Raw genomic sequence first — 20,955 nt, 5'->3', positions numbered from 1 at the left:
AGGTTTTTTTGGGGGCAGGTTGTGTGAGTGAGTGAGTGAAGTGCAGTAGGAATTTTGTCCTGGGAGCAGCTTACTTTGTCACTCAGCACCAGAGACTTTGCCAAGCCCCAACTGATTTAATTTAAATTTTTCTACAGTGCAAAAGAACCACCTGAAGGCACAAGCCACAGCACCAGGTTGCAGGGATCCAGCTGAAGAGGGAAACATTCAGAACATGGCGCGCTACTGTAAGTAATGCAGCTTGGGAAATGTTTGATTTGAGTCATACTAAAGCTTTAGAAAGGGCCCAGATGTTTTGGTGATTGAGCATCTGAAAATAGATGCAGCCACATTTTCAGAAGGAGCCACCATTTCTTGGGTACTTAACTTGGAACTTTCAGGGCTCTCACAATAGGCTCCAAATACTGAGGTAGTCAAGGATAGTGAACACTTGAAAGTATTAAGCTAAGCACCTTGTGAAAGCCTAAACCAAGATGGCCAGCACCAGGCCAGACCACGAGAACGCCCCAGGATCCTAGGTGAGAACCATTGGTGCCGACTCCGTGGGTGCTCCACCTACTCAGAGAACCTGCTTGAATACAAGGGAAAAAACCCCTCCAGCTACACCCCCTTAGTTGTCACCTACCACCCTACATTGGAAACTGTACAGGGTATCGTAATGGGTTGGATCACAGAAAACCCCTTGGGAACTGCCTACTGATGCGCTGGATCTACCTCTAAAACTGTTTTCCCTGGTAGCTTGGGACTTCAGAACCCTGCCTTATCTAAGCCAGATACACTAGCCTGCTACCAAACACAGACCCAGGTCTGAACCATGTCCCCCAACAACTGCAGGCTTAACTGAAAACAGCTTAAGAAGTGCTCCTGTATCCAACACTCAGATGCCCAGCACCCAATGGGGTCCAAACCCCAAATAAATCAGTTTTATCCTGTATAAAGTGTATACAGGATGAACTCAAATTGTTCAACATCTATAACACTGATAGAGATATGCACAGCTGTTTGCTCCCCCAGGTATTAATACATACTCTGGGTTAATTAATAAGTAAAAAGTGATTATTAAATACAAAAAGTAGGATTTAAGTGGTTCCAAGTAATAACAGACAGAACAAAGTGAATTACCAAGAAAAATAAAACAAAACATGCAAGTTTAAACCTAGTACAGTAAGAAAATGATTACAGATGAAATTCACCCTCAGAGATGTTCCAGTAAGTTTCTTTTACAGACTAGTTTCGTTCTAGTCTGGGTCCAGCAATCACGCACACCCCTGTGGTTACTGTTCTTTGTTCCAGTTTCTTTCAGGTATCCTTTGGGGGTAGAGAGGCTCTCTTGAGCCAGCTGAAGACCAAATGGAGGTATTTCCAGGGGCTTAAATAGACTTCCTCTTGTGGGTGGACACTCCTCCTTCCCACTGTGTAGAATCCCACCTCTACGATGGAGTTTTGGAGTCACATGGGCAAGTCACATGTCCATGCATGACTCAGTTCCTTACAAGTGGCAGCCATTGTTTACGTGCTCCCTTGAACATCCTCAGGCGGACTTCTTATGTGGATCAGACTCTTCCACAATCCATTGTCCATTAAGTGTCCAATCAAGAAACACTTAACTTGCAAATCTCTTTCTAAAGAAGCTGACCAAATGCCTTACTAAGGCTACTTAAAATCAAACAAGTACACAGTCAATATTCATAACTTTGAATACAAAAATGATACATACAAACAAATAGGATGAATAGATACAGTAGATCATAACCTTTGCAGAGATATGTTACATGGCATATGTAGAATAAAACGTATTCCAGTTATGTCCTATATACATTCATAAGCATATTTCCATAAAACATTACGGGGTGCAACGTCCCAGTATGATGTGGAATTAACAGGTGGTGCCATAAGCCTGTAGGCAAGGTGAAACAATTGTACAGTACACAAAACGAGCTAGTGTACTTTTTTGCACAGTTCCTGAAACACTATAACATGACTACAGTTCTTACTAGAAGATAAAATGTGTAAGATATCTTTTATTGGATCAACTTCTCTCGGTAAGAGAGACAAGCTTTTGAGCTACACAGAGCTCTTCCTCAGGTCTGAGAAAGGCACTCAGTGTCACAGCTAAATACAAGGTCTAACATAGCGGTTCTCAAACTTCACTGCACTGTGACCCCCTTCTGACAACAAAAATTACTACATGACCTCAGGAGGGGGAACTGAAGCCTGAGCCCACCTGAGCCCTGCTGCCCTGGGTTGGGGGCCAATTCCAAATCCTGGTGGGGCCAAAACTGAAGCCCAAGGGCTTCTACCCCAGACGGGAGCTTGTAATCTGAGCCCCACCACCCAGGGCTGAAGCCCTCAGGTTTTGGCCCTGTGCCCCAGCAAGTCTAATGCTAGCCCTGGTGACCCAATTAAAACGGGGTCCCAACCCACAGTTTGAGAACTGCTGGTCTAACAGCTAGTTTAGCATAAGTAGTTAGCACATATTCTAATGGGACCATTCAAGGTGAAGTGGCCCATTAACACCCCTGTAGTAAAAAAAGGGGGCTTAGTGGGTTACTGATTGTTGTGATTGGGCTATCAAGCTATTAAAAAAAATAATTGTGATTAATCACAGTTTTAATCACACTGTTAAATAATAATAGAATACCATTTAAATATTTTGGATTTTTTCTACATTTTCAAATATATTTATTTCAATTACAAAACAAAATACACACTGCTCACTTTATATTATTTATTACAAATATTTGCATTGTAAAAAACAAACAAAAGAAATAGCATTTCAATTCATCTCACACAAGTACTGTAAAGGCTGGTGCAGGGAGGCTGACCTCGCCAGGCCCCTGTTCTCTATGCCTCCTGGAACAAGTGGCCAGCCGGAGGCAATAGGGCATGATGCAGGGTGGTCCCTAGAGCGAGGGGCCGGCTGGAGGCAATGGGCTGCAGCAGGGTCAGGATCCCCACCTCTTTGCCAGAGCCAGGAGCCACTTCCTCTTCTCTCCTCTCCCTCCGGTGGAGGATTGGGTTACAGTACCTGACTGGACAGTCCACAGCCAATGCTTCCCTCCCCATCCAGAGGTATGCAATTTAGAGTTAAAATTAACACTTTTTTATTTTCAGTTGATTGCAGCTGTTAACTGCAATTAATTGACAGTCCTAGTCTAAATTATCTGAAAGAAAGATCCTGGAGTCATTGTGGATAGTTCTCTGAAAACATCCACTCAATGTGCAGCGGCAGACAAAAAAGCTAACAATGTTGGGAATCATGAGGAAAGGGATAGACAACAAAACAGAATATCATATTGCTTCTATATAAATCCATGGTGCGCCCACACCTTCAATACAGCGTGCAGTTCTAGTCACCCCATCTCAAAAAACATTAGAATTGGAAAAGATACAGAGAAGAGCAACAAAAATGACGAGGGTATTGAACAGGTTCTGTATGAGAAGAGATTAAAATGACTGGGACTTTTCATGATAAACCTGTATAAAATCTTGACTGGTGTGGAGAAAGTGAAGGAGGAAATATTTACCGTTCCACATAACACAATTAGCAGGGGTCACCTAATCAGATTAATAGCAACAGGTTTAAAACCAACAAAAAAAGGAAGTACTTCACACAAAAGTCAACCTGTGGAACTCATTGCCACAGGATGTTGTGAATGGCAAAACTGTAACAGGGTTCAAAAAAGAACCAGATAAATTCATGAAGAATAGATTTGGCTATTAGCCAAGGTCAGGGATACAACCCCGTACTCTGAGTGTTCCTAGCCTATGTTTGTCAGAAGCTGGGAGTGGACGACAGCGTGGATCACTCGATGCTTGCCTGTTCTGTTCGTGCCCTCTGAAACACCTGGCATTGGACACTGTCAGAAGACAGGATACTGGGGTAGGTGGACCATTGGTCTGATCCATTATGGATGTTACGTTCTTAAGTACACAATGTAATGTGGCCTAGTAGAGAAAGGCAGAACTTGATGGTGATTTGTGGTCTGAAAGTGACCTGTCTTATTAAATTGTTCATGGTCTTGAATCTTTCCATAGGGAGGTAGGCCCTTGCTGAGATCAAATCTATGATTGCTTCTATAAAAGTTGTTAGATCTTGCAGGAGTCAAAATGCAATTTTCTTTGTTGATGCAGATTCTCAAGGTTGTAATTTGATGGAACAAGAACAATCGCCAACTGCACCTCCTGACAGGAGTCATTCATCCACATATGGAAAGACTGTGTAGCCTGGATGTGATGGGTTGGGTCGGGTCACAGAAACCCTTTTGGGACTGCCACCTGATGTGCTACCTCTGAGCCGGTTTTCCCTGCCAGCTTGGGACTTCAGTTCCTTGCCTGATTGAGCCAGACACACTTGCCTGCTGCAAAAACAGATCCAAGACTGAACCACATCCCCCACAAGTTGCAGGCTTAACTGAAAACAGCTTAAGAAGTGCTCCTGTCTCCAGCACCCAGATACCCAATGCCCAAATAAATCCGTTTCACTCTGCATAAAGCTTATCCAGGGTAAACTCATAAATTGTTCGCTCTCTATAATAGAGAGAGAGATATGCACAGCTGTTTGCTCCCCCAGGAATTAATACTTACTCTGGGTTAATTAGTAAGTAAAAAGTGATTTTATTAAATACAAAAAGGAGGATTTAAGTGGTTCCAAGTAATAACAGACAGAACAAAGTGAATTACCAAGCAAAACAATAAAACACGCAAGTCTAAGCCTAATATAGTAAGAAAACGGAATACAGATAAAATCTCACCCTCAGAGATGTTTCAATAAGCTTCTTTCACAGACTGGATGCCTTCTTAGTCTGGACACAATCCTTTCCCCTGGTACAATCCGTGTTCCAGCTCAGGTGGTAGCTAGAGGATTTCTCATGACTGCCACCCCCATAATCTCTTTTGCATAAGGCAGGAATCCTTTTTCCCCTCTCTCAGTTCCCACCCCTCCTTCTAAATGGAAAAGTGCCAGGTTAAAGATGGATTCCAGTTCAGATGACATGATCACATGTCACTGTAAGGCTTCATTACCCACTTGCCAGCACACACATATACAGGAAGACTTACCAGTAAACAGAGCCATCTAGAGTCAATTGTCCTAGTTGACTAGAGCCATCAAGATTCCAAACCACCATTAATGGCCCACACTTTGCATTATTACAATAGGACCTCAGAGTTATGCTTCATATTTCTAGTTGCAGATACAAGAGTGATACATTTATACAAATAGGATGACCACACTCAGTAGAGTTACATTATATTCACTTATTAGCATATTTTCATAAATTCATATTGAGTGCAATGTCATGCTGGACATCTCATTTATGCTGCCACCACTAAGAAAGCTCTGGGTGCTGTCGCTAACCCAAATGGGAGTACTTTTAACTGGTAGTGTTCTTGTCCTACCAGAAACAGAACTTTCTGTGGGATGGATGAACATCGACATTAGAATAAGCATCTTTTATGTCAAGAGCTGCAAACCACATTCCCTCATGGAGGGAGGGGATTATTGATGTCAGCATAACCATATGGAATTTTGATTTGCAAGTAAAAATGTTCAGTTGCTCAAGGTCAAGAGTCTCCATCCTCCAGTTTTCTTGGGACTAAAATACGGGGAGTAGAACCCTTTTCCTTGGTGCTGATGTGGCAATCATTCTATGGGTTGTTTTAACAATTGGGCCTACAAATTTATCCTAGTTGTGAGCTCAACTGTGGAAAGTGCATGAAAATTAATAACATGTCACAATAATCTATAACAAGTGTTGATTGGAAAAGGTATAAAAGAGAGACAAATACTGAATTAGCCCAAACACTAAAGCCTACGGATATAATTCAAGGGCTGTGTTATGATCAGGAACCCTAGAAATCCACTTGCTGCAGAAAAAATGGGATTTGTGTTTTTACAGAGAATCTTTAATTTTTACATTTTGTGAAAAAATAAAAAAACCCCATTCACTAAATTTTATTGAAAGTACCAGTGTCACTTATTCAATGTGCGCACCACCCTCCTGTGGTTGATTTTTGAATGCTTTAAAATTTACAGTGGAACCCCCTTTTGCCAATCTAATTGGGACCGGAGCCACATAGAATAATTAAAAACAAGGAGAATGGGCAAAGAGCTTTCTATGACTTATTTTAAGATTGTGGGAGGGGGGCCCTGACTGACAGTTTGGTTAATACAGAGAGCTGGAAAAATGGAGGCTCGGGGGTCTGATGAGATCCCCAAGGTGCAGCCTGGGACCACTGTGCCCCCTTAACTCTCCACCCTGGGCTGTCTCTCACAATGCTTTGCTAGTGGCAAGCAGCAAGCACCTCCACACACTGTTATCACTCAGCACAACCGCATGCAGAGCCCCACACCCAGCTAGATCGCATGAATGCTCCCAAAGTTATTCATGAATCACACAGAGTAAGGTATCAGCCAAATTCCCCCAGCTCCCAACCTTGTACTTCAGGAATATACCATCTTGCACTGCTCAAGACGAGCAGTGCAAATTAATTAGTTCACCACTTCATCAATGGAAAGTGGATATACACCAGCCTTTGCAAACCTGAGCCAATTTACCAAAACTTCAGGCAAACTCACCAGTAAAGATAAACAGATAAACAAATTTATTGACTACAAAAGATAGATTTTAAGTGATTATAAGTGGTAGGCAAAAAGTCAGTTAGTTACCAAAAATAAAATATAAGCACACAGTCTAAACTCTCAACCCTATTAGACTGGGCAACATCTAGATTAAGCAGTTTCTCTCACCCCACTGGATATTGCAGCCCTTAATATACAGGTTTGTTCCTTAAACCTGGGCCAGTCTCCTTTGTTGGAGTCTTCTGAGTGTCTTTGTTGCTTGCAGCATGGGTGGGGCAGGCCTGGCCTGTGTTCTATGCCAATGCTTCTCAAACTATCTGATGTGGGGGACCAGCAATTTTTCCCCCCCAGTGTGTGTGCAGACCACCAGCTGATGGCTCGCAGACGGGCACCGGTCCGCAGACCACCACTTTGAGTAGCACTGTTCTATGTTATATCCTAAGTCCATGTGCTTGGAGAACACAAGTCCGGGCACGTCTGGTGGGCATTGCTGAGTCCCCAAGCAAGGTTGAGCAATTCCCCGGGTGTGGCCTTATGCAGGTGAGTCAATGAATTGTAGCTACCTTGCTGGACAGTCATATAATCATAGGACTGGAAGGGACCTCGAGAGGTCATCTAGTCCAGTTCCCTGCACTCAAGGTAGGACTAAGTATTTCTAGACCATCCCTGACAGGTATTTGTCCAACATGCTTTTAAAAATCCCCAATGATGGAGATTCCACAACCTCCCTAGGCAATGTATTCCAGTGCTTAACCACCCTGACAGTTGGGAAGTTTTTCCTAATGTCCACCCTAAACCTCCCTTGCTGCAATTTAAGCCCATTGTGTCCTGTCCTATCCTCAGAGGTTAACAATAATTTTTCTCCCTCCTCCTTATAACAACCTTTTATGTACTTGAAAACTGTTATGTCCCCTTTCAGTCTTCTCTTCTCCACACTAAACAAACCCAATTGTTTCAGTCTTCCCTCATAGGTCATGTTTTCTAGACCTTTAACCATTTTAGTTGCTCTTCTCTGGACTTTCTCCAATTTGTCCATGACTTTCCTGAAATGTGGCACCCAGAACTGGACACAATACTCCAGTTGAGGCCTAATCAGCACAGAGTAGAGCAGAATAATTACTTCTCATGTCTTGCTTACAATACTCCTGCTAATACATCCCAGAACGATGTTTGCTTTTTTTTTTTTTGGGCAACAGGGTACACTGTTGACTCATATTTAGCTTGTGGTCCACTATGATCCCCAGATCCTTTCTGCAGTACTCCTTCCTAGGCAGCCATTTCCCATTTTGTATGTGTGCAATTGATTGTTCCTTCCTAAGTGGAGTACTTTGCATTTGTCCTTATTGAATTTCATCCTATTTACTTCAGACTATTTCTCCAGTTTGTCCAGATCATTTTGAATTTTAATCCTATCCTCCAAAGCACTTGCAACCCCTCCCAGCTTGGTATCATCCGCAAACTTTATAAGTGTACTCTCTATGCCATTATCTAAATCATTGATGAAGATATTGAACAGAACCGGACTCAGAACCGATCCCTGAGGGACCCCACTCGTTATACCCTTCCAGCTTGGCTGTGAACCACTGATAACTCTCTGGGAATGATTTTCCAACCAGTTATGCACTCACCGTATAGTAGCTCCATCTAGGTTGTATTTCCCTAGTTTGTTTATGAGGTCATGTGAGACGGTATCAAAACCCTTACTAAAGTCAAGATATACCACATCTATCTCTTCCCCCCTATCCACAAGGCTTGTTACCCTATCAAAGAAAACTATCAGGTTAGTTTGACACTATTTGTTCTTGACAAATGGCTGTTGATGGGTTGTTTGACACCCAACCGGGCATTAGTTACTTTCCTTGACATTGTTTCTGGAGAACTAGTATCCAGGCGCTTCCCAAACCCACAGCACATTTTAATGACTATCATACAGCACATTCTCATAACCTTATATGTATGGATTATATACATATTTAGATGGAACCTTTCCCATGATACCTCACATGGTATGCTTTATATGCAAGGTCACAATTATATATAAATGAGGAATATGGGGGTTACATGGCATTCCCCCATGGTATAGAATGTCACAGGGGGTATCAATAAAACATTGTGTTCAACTGATACCTATATATATTGTGGCTAGGGAAAACTTCAGCATTTTATTTTATTTGCAGAAAATCATGGATTTTTTTTTAAATCAGAGAATTTTTTTTTTAAATCACAGAAAATAGGATCCCTGGTTATGATCATACTTGCTAAATAAAAATATTGGATCAAAAATTAATAAGCCAAAATTGGTGTTGGACATTAGGCCTAATTAGTGGACAAACTAATGAGGGGATGGGCTATTCTACCCACCATTCCCAGGTCCTTAAAGAAAGACATGAGTGTGTGTGTGTGGGGGAAATTGGCTACTAAAGCAAGCTTCACCATCATGGTTGCCACCCCCACTGTATCCTGGGACCACAGGCCTCGATCATTCTGAGATATTTTCTGACCAGGCAGGGCCAGAGAATTGGATTCAGGTGACATTGCCACTTCTACTGGCTCCAGCTGAATCCTAAACACTACCTGGGATGAAATGTTAACAGCAGCTCCAGCCCATTTCAACTAACTACTCTTTTCCCCAAAGGGACAGTTGTTACCATCTAAGACTGTCAAACATGTGTGTGATTTCCTTCTAAAACTCTCTCCAGCTATAGGAAAAGGGAACAAGGGATGTTGTTAAAATGAAAGCCGTATTTAATACTTTACATTTCAAATACATCACCTGTTTTTCCTTTTCTTTTAAATAAAAAGTTAAAAGGATTTTTAATGGTGTGCATGCCACGGTACTAAGTAGATGAAGGTCTCTGTATACAAAACCCTGAATTTTGTTTAACAGTGTTTAGTAGTCAACAGTAACTGGGTTATATTAACATCTGTATTAATTTAGATGGAATAAAGTGAGCCAAAACAGGCCCCTCGGAGGAGAGACTCTCCATGTAAGAATAGACCCTGAAGAGGGACTGTGACAGGGGGCACTCACCTCTTGAACATCTCCTGCTGCTGCATCTGTTACTGCAGGCTTTTTCTTGCCCCAGGTGTCCCCCTGTAGGTTGTCAACATCACCCGGCAGGTCTTCAGTGGCTCAGCCCTCCAGCCAAGTCACAGTCAGAATAAACCCCTTCCAAGGTAGAAAAAATCCAACAAAAAACTATCTGACCTCACAGGTCTTGAGACCTGTCTCCGGACCCTTTAAATTCAAGCCTTGTCCCCTTTGTGGGGCTTAGACCACTTTGCCAGAGGCGGGGACCCCCTGACCCACTCACTACTCCAGCCTCCAACCCAGGGACCTTATACACAGCAGTCATTAACTGCTGCCTTCAACTAGCAGCTGCTACTTCCCTAGGCCTCTTCCCACATGACCCTTTTATCTTTATCCCTTATCTTGAGCGTTCAAGCTCTCAGGTCCCCTTTCTCCCAGCTTAAATAAACGCAGACAGTCAAGCTCCTATGTCCAGAGAGGAACACCCTTCCTTCCCCCTCTGGTCCAAGCCAAGAGCTGACCTGCTCAGGCACTGCAGCTCCTTTTATCTGAGCCTGCTTGGGCTCTGATTGGCTCCTTCCACGAGGCCTCTGCTGCTCCTTCCTGGGGAAAGGTGCAGTAGGACCACAAGGCCTCTAGAAGGGGGCCACAAAGGGCCAGGTTTACCCCATCACAGGGGCCAAAAAGGGTTTGGGGTGGCCAGGGGAGGAAAAGGACTCTACAGAGTAGTTGCAGTGGATAATCTCTAGTACCCATTTGCCTAAGCAATTTCCCCCAATTGTGGATGAAGAGGGTAGGGTGGCCACTAAAGATTGGAGGGGGTGAGAAGCAAGGCAGTAGTGGATGGTATCAATAAGTGTAGGCAATTCTGGATCGTCCTGTCAAAAATAACCCATGGATGATGGATGAGGCTGAGTAGTTGCAGCAGAGAGAATTGCATATCTAGGTCTTCGTACCTTCTGGCATTTTTTGAATGAGCACTAGTGGTAGAATGGTTGGGGAGACAGTCTTGGCCAGTACAGCAGTGTATGGTATTTTCTGTTTGGGGTGTAAAATACCCACAGAGTGGACTACTGTTCTTTTAATTGAGTATAGAGATTATTCAGTCCTCATTAAATAAATTAGACTCACTGAAAGACAAGTCTTTATGATATCTCGCACCTCCTGGAGAACCCCAAGGACGGCAGCCACCTCATGACTATTTCTGTGGCTATCCTTCTAGTTGCAGTGTCAACTAGAACCACTGCAGCTTGAAGGGACATTTTAGCTTCCAGTTTGCTTTCCTCAATGAGGGCCTGGAATTACACGGTTTTCTGAAGGGAATTTGTCCTTGAAGTCCAAAGTCTTCAAGTAATTGTTGAAATCATTTTGCGAAAAAAGCTCGGTAGTTAGCAATGTGGGACTGAAGACTTGCAGAAGAAAACATCTTCCTCCCCAGTGGGTCAAAGTCATTTAGAGCCCTTATCTCTGTGTAGCCTTGGGGTGTTGTATCCTAGGCCTTTTAGTGGCTGCTTGCACCAGCAGGGAGTTGGGTGCTGGGTATGTGAAGAGAAACTACTTCTTTGGCTGGTACAAAATAGCATGTCTCAGATCTTTTTCAAAGTGAGGGAGCAGGAGGCTTGAGTGTTACTGACTCCCCATGCTGGTTCCTTGATTGCCTCGTTTACTAGGAGAGCCACCTACTGGGACCAGAAGTTTATCAAACATCAAGGAGCTAATGCTGGGTATTCTCCTCTAGTGGAAACTGGAGGTAATTTGCCATTCTTTTTAGAAGCTTGTGATTGTCAGGTGGGGATGGCAAAGATGTTTTATTAGGAGGTAGCTTCCTCCTCTGGTGTCTCAATCTCGCTCAGGAGGGTTGGACCTGAGACTGGAGGATAAGAAAGCGTGAAGATATCCTTTGGTTAGGTGCAAAATTTGGTTCATGCGGGAGTCAGACATTCTGGTAGTCAGGACCAACGAATCCAGCACTTCATGGCCAGGATTCATGGCCATTGTGGACAGCAAGTCTTTACGGTGATGGGTTGGTACCATCAAAGAGTCTATTAAGGAGCTCATACATGGTGTCACTGAGTGACTCTCCTACAGTTTAGGAATCAGTGCAGATGTTGAAAATGGCAGCTCCTCGCTCCTTCACCCCTTGCCCTCATGACAGGAAGCTTTAAGTGAACTTAAGTCTTTAGGACCCATGTGCAAGGACATACCGGACTTGGACAGTCGGGGAGGGATCCCTTTTCATAGATATTTAGGGCAGATGGGACCATTATGACCATCTAGTCTGACCTCCTGCACAACGCAGGCCACAGAATTTCACCCACCACTCCTGCGAAAAACCTCTCACCTATGTCTGAGCTATTGAAGTCCTCAAATCATGGTTTAAAGACTTCAAAGAGCAGAGAATCCTCCAGCAAGCGACCCATGCCCCATGCTACAGAGGAAGGCGAAAAACCTCCAGGGCCTCTTCCAATCTGCCCTGGAGGAAAATTCCTTCTCAATCCCAAATATGGCGATCAGCTAAACCCTGAGCATATGGGCAAGATTCACCAGCCAGATACTACAGAAAATTCTTTCCTGGGTAACTCAGATCTCACCCCATCACAGGCCATTGGGCCTATTTACCATGAATATTTAATTACCAAAACTATGTTATCCCATCATACCATCTCCTCCATAAACTTATCGAGTTTAATCTTAAAGCCAGATAGATCTTTTGCCCCCACTGCTTCCCTTGGAAGACTATTCCAAAACTTCACTCCTCTGATGGTTAGAAACCTTCATCTAATTTCAAGTCTAAACTTCCTGGTGGCCAGTTTATATCCATTTGTTCTTGTGTCCACATTGGTACTGAGCTTAAATAATTCCTCTCCCTCTCCGGTATTTATCCCTCTGATATATTTATAGAGAGGGATCATATCTCCCCTCAACCTTCTTTTAGTTAGGCTAAACAAGCCAAGCTCCTTGAGTCTCCTTTCATAAGACAAGTTTTCCATTCCTCAGATCATCCTAGTAGCCCTTCTCTGTATCTGTTCGAGTTTGAATTCATCCTTCTTAAAACATGAGAGAGCAGGACTGCACACAGTATTCCAGGTGAGGTCTCACCAGTGCCTTGTATAATGGTACTAAAACCTCCTTATCCCTACTGGAAATACCTCTCCTGATGCATCCCAAGACCGCATTAGCTTTTTTCACAGCCATATCACATTGGTGGCTCATAGTCATCCTGTGATCAACCAATACTCCAAGGTCCTTCTCCTCAGTTACTTCTAATTGATGCATCCCCAGCTTATAACAAATTCTTATTAATCCCTAAATACATGACCTTACACTTCTCACTATTAAATTGCATCCTATTACTATTACTCCAGTTTACAAGGTCATCCAGATCCTCCTGTAGGATATCCCTGTCCTTCTCTAAATTGGCAATACCTCCTAGCTTTGTATCATCCATAAACTTTATTAGCACACTCCCACTTTTTGTGCCAGGTCAGTAATAAAAAGATTAAATAAGATTAGTCCCAAAACCGATCCTTGAGGAACTCCACTGGTAACCTCCTTCCAGCCTGACAGTTCACCTTTCAGTAGGACCCATTGTCTCCCCTTTAACCAATTCCTTATCCACCTTTCAATTTTCCTATTGATTCTCATCTTATCCAATTTAACTAATAATTCCCCATGTGGCATGGTATCAAACGCATTACTGAAATCTAGGTAAATTAGATCCACTGCGTTTCCTTTCTTTGGAAACGGACGTGGAAGGAGATCTGTCCTCCTGCTTGTGTGTGCCCCTTATCCAGGGCTTCTGATGAGAGTAATTCCTTGGGTTTAGCAGCTCTAGCTTCTATTCCTGAGTTTTGGCTTAAAAGAGCACAGCTTATCAGTTGAGGTTGATGTACCATGGTGTGGAAGAGGGAGTCTCACTGGCCCGGTTCTGACTGAGGTCTCAGCCTTCTCCATATGTTTTCTTAGCTGGAATTCTTGAGCCTTGTAGGTTCGTGGGGGAAACAAATGGCAAATGCTGCACTTAGCTGAGATATGCGCCTGTCTCAGACTATAGAGACTGCATTAGTGCTCATTGCTCACACAGAAGGAGCAGGGACAGGAGACAGTTCTTAAGCCCTGGAACTCTGGGCATAGGGTTTGTCCACAGGGAGGGAAAAACAAATTTAGTTATACTAACTATACTATACTAAAATACTAAAAGCTATTTACAACATGTTTGCAGGTTTGTTAAGACAAAAAGAAACGCAGAGAAATCAGGCCATGCAGTGGTAAAAAGGAACTGGAGAGGCATCAGTCCACACCACCTCTTATACTCTTGGGTTTAGAGCACAGGGAGAACAACTGCACAGGCAGAGACCAACAAAACACAGCTTGCTAGAATCTCTGATCTCAGGCATATAGTACACATGCATTCCCACATCTGGAATACAGATTGGACCGCACTCTGAGAAGAGCTGTATGTTCAGAAAGTTTATGACAAGGGAGATGCAGCATGCCATCTCCAAGGTGATGTATGACCCTGCAAACTGAGCTCCTGTAAATCTCAGCTCTGCCATTTCCTCATTTACATGGTCAAAAGGCTACATGGTTGGTTTAACACAGAAGACAGCAGAGGAAATAAAACCAGTTTTATTTCTTATTAATAACTAAGACATTTGTGAGATATTTTGTCACAGAGCATGGCAAGCAGAAGTTCGGGAAATGGGAGTCACTTTGCTTGGGGTTTCATCCTCTATCAATTCGGCACAGAGTTCTAAGAGGGAGGAAGCAGAGTATCAGTCACTAAGGAGACAGCATACCCATAGTATCAGAGGACATAAACAAGGGGCCAAGGCTACTGGTAACCCAGAATATAATCTGCAGCTCCCTGCAGTGAGGGGGCGTGGCCTCCTTCCCAGATGGACAACTGCAACTGCCCCCTGGTGGGCAGACCCAGGACACCCATGCCTGCCTCACCAGAAGCAGAGGCCAGAGGAGGGGGGACAGGAACCCGAAGTATAAAAGGCAGGCCCCTCCAGCTCAGTTGGAGGAGCCACTGCAGGAGGACGTCACTCATCCGTTGCTAGAGGTCAGTCCCGACAGCAACTGCTGCAGCTCCCAAGATCTAGAGGGAATGCCAGAGCTGTGTTGCTGACTGACAGCCATCCAGAGTGTTGCGGCCAGATTTCCCTGCTGACCCAGTGGCAGGGCCCTGGGCTTAGATGCAGTGGAGTCAGTGGGTGGGCCAGTGTCCCTGTACCCCAGCCACCTCACCCATGGCGGCAGCCTCCCCACCATAGACCAAGAGGCCTGCATTTTTCAGCGGTCCACCCTGTTTGAAGGCCTGGGCCTATAGATTTGCTGCCCAGTCCTGTCTGAGGGCTTGGGCATAGAGACTCATTGTTCTGCCCTGCCCAAGGGCTGGGGCTTATAGACATTACTGCTCTACCCCGCTGAGTGACAGAGACCCCAGTGCTAATTCCACCCTGAACTGTGCCCTCCCTGAGGCCTTGTAGCAAAAGGTCATGGCCTCCCTTCCAGACGGAGAGCTGTGAATGCCTTACACCCCCAAGAGATGATGGGACTATTTGGGATTGGGAACCTAGGAGGAACATGCAAAGAATGCCTGAGAAGAACTTTATTATTAGAGCTGAGTGAATAATTGATTTTTCAGTTCGATGGTCTAACGGAAAAATCCATAAAAAATTCAGTTTGTATTGAACTGAACAGAATTTTTTGTTTTTCTTGATTAAACAAAAATTTTAAAAAAATGGCCAGGATGAAGAGAGTGTTGACATTTTCAAAGCGAAATATTTTGAAAGTGTCAGTTCAAAGTATGCCAACATTTGACATTTCCACTTTCCCCCCTTAGCTGGAACTATTTGCGAAATTTGACCCAAATTCAAAAAATAAATAGTTTGAGGTTCCAAAAAAGAAAACAAAAAAAACCCACACACACACACCCAACAACAAAAAAAAAAGCCAGCTCTCATTACAACATGGGCCTTAGCAGCGGCAGCAACAACCCGCAGGATTCCATTAAAGGGCAGTCCAGGCTTCTTCCCCCACACCTCATAGCCTTCTAGCATGCGCAGAGTCCTTACCATCCTCAGAGCTGTTCTCCTCATCACTAGAGAAGGTGATAGCAGGTTTCTGAGATGAATGGCGCTGCGTGGCACCCCGGCAACGCCTGGGCACATGGGGTTGAGGTGTGATGAAAGAAGAGTCTGCATCTCTGTTGGCTATGCTCATGGGACGGCGGCAGGAGCCTGCAAGAGAAGCAGAGAGGTGAGGGGTGAGAAACCCACAGCTGCTCTGCCTGGATTGCAGAACAGGCGGGACAAAGAGGCCAGGACTGTGCTGCCTTTAGGAAGAACATACCAGTTACTTGTCTCTTCTTTCCTGGTTTTAGCAGGGGAGTCTTGCCTCCCTCCTGGCATAGAAGCTCCTTGGGAACCTCTGTAGAATCCATACCATGGTTGTGGCAGGCATGGAGTTTCTGCTCCATCTCCTCAATCAGAGCCTGATACAATGAGACAGAAGCTGATAAGTGGGGAGGGATTCCATGCTGCAGCCCAGATTCCCCCCGAACCCCTCAGCAAGCTCAGCAAACCCACCTGGGGAGTTCCTGGGGAGTTCCCTACATCTTAAGCTTTGTGATCCTTCATCATGGCCTAGAAGCAGCTATATCTAGTCTTCCAGCTCATCCTGATTTTGGCCATTCCCATACCTACAGTACTAGTATGGAGAAGTACTCTTCCAATCTCGGAATTAGTTATCAGATTCTCACCTTGATCTCCGGTTTGGTGACCGACCTGCGGAGTCGGCCCAGTGCAGCTAGGAAACAGTTATAGACAGTCAGGTCATGGAGCTTGTCAGCAAAACAATCAAAATTATCTTGCATCTTGCGGAGGCCTCGTTCAGAGAGAGGAAGCAAAGTGAGACAGTGAGAAAGGTCTCGATACTGACGCTCTGTTCTGGGGAAAACAAAGATTGTCTTCAGCTTCAGAGCGAAGGAGCACCTACTAAGCAGAGTTGCTCTATAACAGGTGTAATCTTATAAAAATCAGTTAAATTCTATGAATCCTATACATTCAGTTAAAAGGCAGAAGGAACCATTAGATCACCTAGCCCAGTGGTTTTCAACCTGTGGTCTGTGCACCCCTGGGAGTCCACAGGCTTTGACTAAGATTTCCAAAGTAGTCTGCTCCTCCATTTGAAATTTTTTTAAGGGTCCGCAAATGAAAAAAGGTTGAAAACCACTGATTTTGTCTGACCTCCTGTATATCACAGCCTATTAAGTTTCACCTAGTTATTCATGTTGAGCCCAATAGCTTGCTTGACTAAAGACATCCAGTCTTGATCTGAAGGTATCAGGAAATGGAGAACAGAAAAATTACTTATCTTACAGTAACTGTGGTTTGAGATGTTCTAGTCCGTGTGGATACCTCATGCACCCGAGCTCAGAATCTTTAAGTAGTAGTGTCAGTCAGAGCTCTGGATACAGCCAAAGCGGGTAGCTTCTTCCCTTGTGTGAAGTGTCATTTTGGGAAGAAAGCAGATGAGCTGATTGAGTTCCACTTAAAATCAAACTACTTTGGGAATTAATCTCATACGAGGTTTGAGTACCATCTTGTCCTTGTAAAACTAGGTATATATAGGCGTTTAGATCCGAGTGCCTGAGAGCACATTCACTTTTGGCCAAGGTGATGGCCACCAAAAAGATCAGTGTGGGTGATATGATGGATACAGCACTGAGTGGAGCTCAAGAGAAAACTTTCATACAGTGCCCTAGGAAGATGATATTGAGATCTCATGAATTTCAACAGGAGTTTGAATTTGTGGGTGATTCTTCCCCAGACAATAATGTGGTTGTTACTTCAGCTTCATCCCCCTCTGATAATGCTATCCAATTCCACTATAAACTTTGCAATTGCTTTCACTAGCTTTGGAAAAAGCCACTCATCGGATTTTCAACATTTTAGAACGTTAGAGACAAGATTGGAGAGGTAATATTTTTTTGGACCAACTGCTCTTTTTTGATAGTTGTTTTGGGTTTCTTGATGATCTCCAGGTAGGTTTTCCTTCCAGGGCGTGGGAGCATCTGATTTCTTTTTTGAGGTGGTTCCTTCTGGAATATCTTAGAAAATTATTGGTTTCCCCCTGGCTTCTCTGAGTAAGAGTGGCCAATTATCAAGCAGCAATGTTGAGAGATCAATTTCACCTTTTGGAGAAGATTTCATTTTTCACCAGAAATCTTTCAGAGGATTGATGGAAATTGATGTCCTCAATAGAAAAAGTCAGAATGTTGAAATACATGCACTTAAGAGTGCCTTCTGATATTTCAGACACTGCTTCCAGATTGATTGCTTCCTCAATGCCGCTCTATAGGTGTGCATGGTTAAGATCTTTGTTGTTACCCATAGAGACTGTCTAGAATACAAGACTTTCCTTTTGAAGGGGATGGTCTCTTCAGTGCTAAACCTTATGAAGTTTTAGAAAAAAATGGAAGAAAGTCTTCCACTAATCTCAGTCTGCTACAATCTTTTAGAAGGAAATCTGCTCCTATGTTCAGATACCATGTTCACTGGACAGCAACAGTCTGACAACAAAAATTACTACACGATCCCAGGAGGGGAGACTGAAGCCTGAGCCCGTCCAAACTCTGCCTCCCTGGGTCGGGGTGCAAAGTCAAAGCCCGAGGGCTTCAGCCCCAGGCAGGGGGCCTGTAACCTGAGCCCCACCACCCAGGGCTAAAGCCCTCAGACTTTGGCTGTGGCCCCAGGTGGTGGGGCTCAGGCTTCGGCCTTGGGCCCCAGCAAGTCTAAGCCAGCCCTGGCAACCCCATTAAAATGGGGTCCCGATCCACAGTTTGAGAACCACTGCCATAGGCAGTACTGTCCACCCTCTTCTTCCTCTTCCTGTTATGACCAAAAAAAGACAAATACCAGTCGCGGCAACAATCCTCTCCTCAGTTGAGGAAGAGAGCCTTCAAACCTCAGATCAGAACAAAGAGTTCTTCAGCTAAGTCTTCATTGCCTAATATCCCACCACAGGTTTGACAGGAAAATTGAGGGTTGCAAAACGATCAGAGGTCTACCCATATATTTGGAGACTGCCTGTCATTTCTACAATGTATGGAAGACTATCACCTTGGACAGATGGGTCTTAGACACAATAAGGATTTGAACTGGATAGTTAAACCTTTCCTTCCCTCATACAACCCCCCACTCTTCAACTCCCTTTTTCACAAGAGGGTACTAAGGACATAAATACAAACTATTACAAGCAACAGCAATAGAGGAAGTTCCATTAAGTTTCAGAAACATGGGATTTTCCTCATTTTCTTATCCCAAAGGACAGGTATCTTAGACTGATTTTAGATCTCAGGAATCCAAACAGATACATCTGAAAGTTCTAATTCTTGTATCACTTATCCCCTCCCTTTCTACTTTGGATGGATTCGCTGCTCTCGATCTCAAAGATGCTTACTCCCGTATTTCTACAATACTATCTCAATGCAAATATCTTCATTTCACTCTTGGTCAGGACTATTTTCAATGTAAGTCTTTCCCGCTCTGCTCAAAATTTTTATCAAATGCCTTTCTGCGGTAGCAACATATCTGAGCAGATTTTGTTTTGTTTTCTTCTTCCCATATTTAGATGATTGGCTCCTAAAGGCTTCTTCTGAAGAGGAAATGAGAAACACCATTCAGTTCACTTGTTCCCTGTTCAAGAATTTGAGCCTTCTAATAAACGAGAAGAATATTGTCACCATCTCAGAGAATCTCCTTCACTGGTGCAATCCCTGAGAAATGTTTATTAAGTTGCACTCCAGCATTCAGAGATTACTTCCAAAGCCCTCTCAAAGTGGGTCATGACCCTATTTTAATGAGGCCTAGTAAAGTCACCCCAACATATGTGACTAAGAATGAGGCCACTTCAAACACTGGGTATCAATGAATCCCAAACTCAGTATGGGTGGTGTGTTCAAAATATTCAAATACTGGAGTGAGGATTCTCTCTAACATGGTGGCTGAGATCAGAGAATGTTCTCAAAAGGAGGTTATATCCTCCTACTGGGGAGGCAATGAGGGAGGCAACCTAGTGACAGAGGATGTGGAAAAAGCTAATGTACTCAATGCTTTTTGCCTCTGTCTTCACTAACAAGGTCAGCTCCCAGACTGCTGCGCTGGGCATCACAAAATGGGGAAGAGATGGCCAGCCCTCTGTGGAGATAGAGGTGGTTAGGGACTATTTAGAAAAGCTGGATGTGCACAAGTCCATGGGGCCAGACGAGTTGCATCCGAGAGTGCTGAAGAAATTGGCGGCTGTGATTGCAGAGCCATTGGCCATTATCTTTGAAAACTCGTGGCGAACCGGGGAAGTCCCGGATGACTGGAAAAAGGCTAAATGTAGTGTCAATCTTTAAAAGAGGGAAGAAGGAGGATCCTGGGAACTACAGGCCAGTCAGCCTCACCTCAGTCCCTGGAAAAATCATGGAGCAGGTCCTCAAAGAATCAATCCTGAAGCACTTGCATGAGAGGAAAGTGATCAGGAACAGCCAGCATGGATTCACCAAGGGAAGGTCATGCCTGACTAATCTAATCGCCTTCTATGATGAGATTACTGGTTCTGTGGATGAAGGGAAAGCAGTGGATGTATTGTTTCTTGACTTTAGCAAAGCTTTTGACACGGTCTCCCACAGTATTCTTGTCAGCAAGTTAAGGAAGTATGGGCTGCACTATAAGGTGGGTAGAAAGCTGGCTAGATTGTCGGGCTCAACGGGTAGCGATCAATGGCTCCATGTCTAGTTGGCAGCCGGTATCAAGTGGAGTGCCCCAAGGGTCGGTCCTGGGGCCAGTTTTGTTCAATATCTTCATAAATGATCTGGAGGATGGTGTAGATTGCACTCTCAGCAAATTTGCGGATGATACTAAACTGGGAGGAGTGGTAGATACGCTGGAGGGAAGGGATAGGATACAGAAGGACCTAGACAAATTGGAGGATTGGCCCAAAAGAAATCTGATGAGGTTCAATAAGGATAAGTGCAGGGTCCTGCACTTAGGATGGAAGAATCCAATGCACCGCTACAGACTAGGGACCGAATGGCTAGGCAGCAGTTCTGCGGAAAAGGACCTAGGGGTGACAGTGGATGAGAAGCTGGATACGAGTCAGCAGTGTGCCCTTGTTGCCAAGAAGGCCAATGGCATTTTGGGATGTATAAGTAGGGGCACTGCCAGCAGATCGAGGGACGTGATCGTTCCCCTCTATTCGACATTGGTGAGGCCTCATCTGGAGTACTGTGTCCAGTTTTGGGCCCCACACTACAAGAAGGATGTGGATAAATTGGAGAGAGTCC

The 20,955-nt window shown here is 44.2% G+C and overlaps 1 protein-coding gene across 7 annotated transcripts in view; it reads right to left on the bottom strand.

The window, feature by feature from the left end:
• Nucleotides 1-14,227: 14,227 nt before the first annotated feature.
• NCAPD2 (non-SMC condensin I complex subunit D2) overlaps nucleotides 14,228-20,955 on the bottom strand; it is a 59,622-nt gene continuing 52,894 nt past the window's right edge. For 6 of the 7 annotated variants that reach the window (XM_073310887.1, XM_073310906.1, XM_073310870.1 and 3 more), the window contains 4 exons: nucleotides 16,384-16,570; nucleotides 15,975-16,116; nucleotides 15,698-15,862; nucleotides 14,228-14,367 (listed from right to left, as the gene is read on the bottom strand). In XM_073310887.1, the coding sequence (XP_073166988.1) occupies nucleotides 14,285-14,367; nucleotides 15,698-15,862; nucleotides 15,975-16,116; nucleotides 16,384-16,570 (577 nt within the window). In that variant the 3' untranslated portion in view covers nucleotides 14,228-14,284. Of the gene's footprint in view, nucleotides 14,368-15,697; nucleotides 15,863-15,974; nucleotides 16,117-16,383; nucleotides 16,571-20,955 lie in introns of those variants that run through there. The other variant, XM_073310915.1, reaches the window with a different exon arrangement.

Source organism: Lepidochelys kempii, chromosome 1 (genome assembly GCF_965140265.1).
Source record: "Lepidochelys kempii isolate rLepKem1 chromosome 1, rLepKem1.hap2, whole genome shotgun sequence".
NCBI classification, from domain to species: domain Eukaryota; kingdom Metazoa; phylum Chordata; order Testudines; family Cheloniidae; genus Lepidochelys; species Lepidochelys kempii.
The sequence above is the reverse complement of the archived record's forward strand: the minus strand, read 5'-3'. Positions and strand labels throughout refer to the sequence as shown.